This window comes from Oncorhynchus nerka, linkage group LG24 (genome assembly GCF_034236695.1).
Source record: "Oncorhynchus nerka isolate Pitt River linkage group LG24, Oner_Uvic_2.0, whole genome shotgun sequence".
Taxonomy (NCBI): Eukaryota; Metazoa; Chordata; class Actinopteri; order Salmoniformes; family Salmonidae; genus Oncorhynchus; species Oncorhynchus nerka.
Window position 1 is genome coordinate 59,107,421 of NC_088419.1, and position 5,833 is coordinate 59,113,253.

General features: G+C 42.4%; 1 protein-coding gene across 1 annotated transcript; it reads right to left on the reverse strand.

Moving 5' to 3' along the window:
* Positions 1 to 2,414: 2,414 nt before the first annotated feature.
* LOC115107392 (relaxin-3 receptor 1-like) lies at positions 2,415 to 3,999 on the reverse strand. The gene has a single exon (XM_029630792.2). The coding sequence runs from the start codon at positions 3,823 to 3,825 to the stop codon at positions 2,599 to 2,601; it is 1,227 nt and encodes a 408-aa protein (XP_029486652.1). The 5' UTR covers positions 3,826 to 3,999; the 3' UTR covers positions 2,415 to 2,598.
* Between the last annotated feature and the right edge of the window lie 1,834 nt (positions 4,000 to 5,833).

The window sequence follows — 5,833 nt, forward strand, 5'->3', positions numbered from 1 at the left end:
GTTGACAAAAGAAAGAATCCTCATCATTTCTCAGGCTGAATATTTGGTAGGGTTTGACAGATGTAAACAACAGAGTTTGTCTTTCAGTGCAGAAGAAGAATAGCCTGGTGAAATCAGAATTAACGCTACGTGTGTCACGTTCTGACCTTAGTTCTTTTGTTATGTCTTTGTTTTAGTATGGTCAGGGCGTGAGTTGGATGGGTTGTCTATGTTAGTTTTTCTATGATTTGCTATTTCTGTGTTTGGCCTGGTATGGTTCTCAATCAGAGGCAGCTGTCAATCGTTGTGCCTGATTGAGAACCATATTTAGGGAGCCTGTTTTCTATTGTGTTTCGTGGGTGATTGTTTTCTGTTTTGTGTCTACACCAGACAGGACTGTTTCGTTTCGTTCATTATTCGTTGTTAGTTTGTTTAGTGTTCTTATGATAATAAATTATCAATATGGACACTTACCACACTGCATTTTGGTCCTCACCTTCTCCCATCAACAACGGCCGTTACAACGTGAGAAAGAAAGCCACATTCCTGTCTGCATGCTGAGAATGTCAATGAAAGGCAGGGGTCCCCAAATACATTCAGCCACAGGCCGATTTTTCCTTGAGCAGATGGTTGGGTTGCCAGAACATAGGTATAAATCATTTGTACACTGCAAATTGACTGTAATAATCCCAAACAGATATATAGTATTTGACAAAAACAGAATATTTTCAAAACCTTAATTATATTGCGATACGATCACATATGCCTCTTTGTTCATACATGGGAATACTTGGTATATTTTTGCTCAGAAAACTTTGGGGGGGATAATATCGGGCCGCCTATTGGTGGACCCTTATTTTAAGGTACTTAACAGCACAATTAGAGCCACTTCATCACTGGAGCCCTAAACTGTAGGATCTGAATTGGATCACACTGTTGCAAGAGAGCTTTCCTGCAATGCAGGACATTTTAAACTTGTAGTGTATTTGAGGTTTAAAAAGGCTTCTGAAGTTTGTAATTTCCACTTTGAATTTTCAGACTTAATTTTCCCTTATGAAAAATGTATTTTCCCCTACAAAATGTCCATTAATTATAATCCACATAATAATTCACATTTCCTGTTGCTGCAGGATTATTTTCCTGCTGTAGAGAACTGGCTCAAATTAAGATCATGCATGTGTATACCACATCCCCATCCATATGCTCTGATTTCAAACACGACCCAATTCATCAAAAGAGGATGTTCAAGTTGACTGGTTTATTTCTTAGTTCTACATAATGCACTTGCAATTTTACTAAAATCTTATTTCAATCTTTACTAAAACAGTTTATATAGCTAATGAGATCAAGGCAACACAATTACAAAAAATGGTGAATCACATTAGTAATCGTGTAGCTCTTGCAATATAACCTTTACAGTACATGATTTCACAGAGACTTGTTCACATTCCATTGAAGGTTTCGACTATTTCATACTTTTTAAAATATATTTCCTTCAAACTGAATTATTAATATAGATATATGAATGGGTAGGAGGATGATATCCCATAATAAATTCCCTTTGTATGGCTCAAAGCAGCGGCTCAGTGTGTGTGCGCAGCTCACGTTTAACAGACAGAGAAAGCAAAGACTGCAAGCAAGGTCGTCTTGTTGTTGCAATGTAATGCAACTTTTCTACTCCTTCAAATCTAAATTGTTTCCTTACGTTCTAGTGGACACACTAAGAGACCCTGATCTTGCGTACAACAGCAGTTAACATTTGTGAGAAATGTTTTCCTTTCACGATCAGCTAATGTGGTGTAAGACAGTGACCCACAACTTGCTCTCTGTATGTTGCTCTGATCAACTATTCAGCTCTATCACATATACAATATGTCCCCACCGCACTCTTTTATTTGTCTATATCAGAAAAAATATATTTTTGGGAGTAAAAAATACTCTACTAATCGGTTGCTTGCACACACAACAAAGCTTCCTGGAGAGAGACATTTGCCAACATGGCTCTGGTAATAACAATAACACCAATCAAAATGATATAAAATGAACCATATCAATAGATTATAATTGAGTTCCTGTTTTAATTGATGATTTAAAGGATCTATACACCTACCAAGGACAGTTATAGCATAGGAGGACATGACCAAATGCAATAACAAGGTACTAAATTGCATGACAATAACACCCTGCACAGACATGAGTGTGTCTGAATAAACTCTTGCATCCTATGGACAGTCTCATCTATTCATCATCTCGTGAATACAATACGTGGCAGAAAGTGTGTTCTGTTGAGTGCAAATGACCCAATTCAAATGATTGAAAAAAAATGGATAATTAATGGAGATCATAGGTGGTATGGCGACTTGTGTCTTATCTGGCAGGTACGAAGCAGAAGGGGACGCATTATGGTTTGAACTCATTGAGACCCCTGACATGAGTGCTACTTGTTACATATTCATGGCAAATTACGGGAAGGCAGAGAAGCACCGGAGGAGACAGATGAAAAACACATCTGGCAAAGAGAATCTGAGTAGGGGGAAAGAAAATAGGGCACATCTTAATGGGCATTCCTTGTGATGGTGCTGTTCCGTCATTCACAACAAACGAATTTCATGAAATGCCTCAAACATCCATCTGGACCAGCACCATGTCAGGGGGAGCCTCTGCCACCTTGGCCTTGCGGGGCAGCAGGTTGGCCAGGCTCCTTGGGGAGGGTGTGGCGCGCAGCAGCAGCTCTTTGAGGCCTGTGCGGTACTCACGGCGAATTATGCAGTACAACACAGGGTTGAGGCAGCTGTTAGTGTGAGCCAGACATACAGTCAGAGGGAAGGTGTAGTTCTGGGCGTTGTAATATGCGTTGCTGAAGTGCACCACGTCAAACTTAATCAGCGCGCCCCACAGTGTCAGCGCCTGGTTGGGCAGCCAGCACAGAAAAAAGGACAGCACCACGATGGCCACCGACTTGGTGACTTTGGAGCGGTGCTTGTGGCGGCCTTCCGAGCCCTCCGAGCTGGTCGCTCCGCTGATGCGTTGGCTCAGCACGAAGCGCAGCAGCAGCAGGTAGCACACAGTGATGACCACCAAGGGAATAACAAAGCCCAGCAGTACCTTCTGTAGCTGGTACAGCCCCAGGAGCAGCTGAGGGTCCCAGCTGCCCGACTCAGAGAATCGCACCAAACACAACTCCTCGTCGTACAGCTGGGCACTGGTGGAGTAGATGGCATGGGGCAGGGTGACCAGCAGCGACACTACCCAGATGCCCAGGCTGATCCACTTGGCACCAGCCGCCGCTGCCCGCCTGCTGTGCATCTTGAGGGCCGTGGTCACCGAGTAGTACCGTGCCACACTCATGGCAGTCAGGAAGAAGACGCTGGCGTACATGTTCATGACGGTCACGGAGCTGATGATCTTACACATTACTTTGCCAAAGGGCCAGCGGAAGTCCAGAGCCGTGTCAATAGCCCAAAAAGGGAGCGTGAGAACAAACTGCAGGTCTGTGAGAGCCAAGCCCATTACAAAGCAGTTGATGGAAGACTGCTTCTGACTGTGGCGTGAGTGAAGCAGGTAGAGTGCCAGAGAGTTCCCCACTAGCCCCAGTGCACACACAACGGAGTACACCAGAGCTATCATCACACGCACTGTGATGCTGGAGCCATCGCCCTGCAGATCCAGGATAGATTCCTTGCTTAAGAAATACAGCCAGCACCGCAGCGACAGGTTACCAGTAGAGCCACCATAACCCAGTCCAGCATTATCCTCCAGCACCTGCTCACAAACCTCTGGTGCCAGGGTCTGTGCACTGTCATTCTGTTGCATGGCTGAGTCATTCATTCGCAAATTCCTCTGCATGGCATGTTGGAGACGTGTTATGCTCAGGAGTAGAAACCAATAGGAGGAGATGCGATATTCATGATGAGGGAAAAAGTTGCCTAAATGTCATTTTGAACATACCTGTGCTATTTAGTTTCTCTGTGGAGCTGACTTTTAGCTGAATCCAAATGTATCCTCCTCTGTATAGGTGTCTCTCCTCCTCCGTCCACGTATCGCCTCTAATTCACTTCACTCAGCTCAGTGGGTGCATCTCGCATTCTTTTATAGATTCCGCGGGCGCGCGCAAGGCTCAGGCTCAGGCTCGTAATCATCACCACAGCTTCTAGTCTGTCTCCTTAAACAGCCCAGATAATGATGGTCGTCCTGCATTGTCTGTACACATATCCTATCCGTCATAAATAAAGCTCAATACTTACTGACATTTCATTTAAATCCTGTTTGCTGTGTGTCTTCAGTTTCTTTGTTCTTTGTTCAGTTTCTTTTTCGTGTAAAGGTGTTGTGAAATTAATTTTGGATTAAACAAAAACAAAACAACACATTAATTCACCTGAATGGCCGGTTATGTCCACCACTCTTAAAACACTTAAATGGGCAGTTTGTTCTATTGAATCATCACAGTTGTTCATCTTGCCCTCTCAGACGATTATGACTCACCCTCAGAATAAACAAAGACACAGCAGCCTTGAATCAAGAGGTGTTTTCACTTGTACTACTACTTTCTGACTACTCTGAGTGGGAAACATGTTGGAACAGAGAGGATGGGGACAGAAAAGAGGCAACGCGCTCACTGTCATGTTACTGCTCGGGATCAAATTGGACAATTGGAAAATAACAGATATAATCAATCGACAAATAATCTCTTTATGGATGTTTTCAAAAATGTTGTTTCGACATCATTTGTCAAATTTGTTTGTGACGTGGAATCTACACGGAAAATACATTGGATTTGAAAAAAAGTCTTTAACATTTTTAGTTTTGATGGTGGAATTGATGTGGAAATTTCAAAAACAGGATTATGTCATCATGGTAACCAATTTTCAACATAGACAAACCTTGTATAAAATGTGTTGAATTTGTACCTTTAAAACAACGTCAGATCTTCAATTTATAGCCATATATATCAGGAAAAAAAACTATAGGCTGGGTTGCACCCCCTACTGGAGAATTTATCTATCTACAGTTACCCTCCAGTCTCTCATCCAGGGTTTTAAGCAAGCCCTGCTCTGCCTTGATATTTGTCAATGACTACCATTTGAAAGAAAACACTTTGCAGTTTGTGGAAATCTGAAATTAATGTAAGAGAATATAATACATTAGATCTGGTAAAAGATAATACACACAAAAAAACATGCATTTTCTCATTTTTATTTTTTCATCATCTTTGAGAGCAAGAGAAAGGTCATATAATCAAATATGAGTTTCGGCACAATTTAGATGTTGGCCACCAGATGGCAGTAGTGTGTGTGCAAAGTTTCAGACTGATTCCGTGGAACAGTATGGCAGGTAGCCTTGTGGTTAGAACATTGGGCCAGTAACCGAAAGGTTGCTGGATTGAATCCCCGAGCTGACAAGGTAAAAAATCTGTCATTCTGCCCCCTGAGCAAGGCAGTTAACCCACTGTTCCCCAAAGAGGTGGATGTTGATTTAGGCAGCCCCTCGCACATCTCTGATTCAGAGGGGTTGGGTTAAATGCGGAAGGCACATTTCAGTTGAAGGCACTCAGCTGTACAACTGACTAGGTATCCCTCTTTTCCATTACATTACTACACTATATTTTGTATCAAGTCTGCCAGGAGTTTTTTCAAATGAGCGGAATTGGTCAATTGATACATTTTCAAGTACATAACTATAACTATTGAAAACATATAAAGATGCTATAGTAATAAAACATTTAAGTTTACACACTCCCAAGAATGTCTTACACGATGGGTCATTAGCCTCCCTACAGAAAGACACTAACCTTCACACGTCTTAATGGCCGGGTGGTGGGGGGGGCAGAAACAGCAGGGTTTCAAACTGTAGAACC

Bases quoted from the DNA above. Each gene is read 5' to 3' on its own strand.
- LOC115107392 (XM_029630792.2), bottom strand. From the start codon at position 3,825: ATGCAGAGGAATTTGCGAATGAATGACTCAGCCATGCAACAGAATGAC.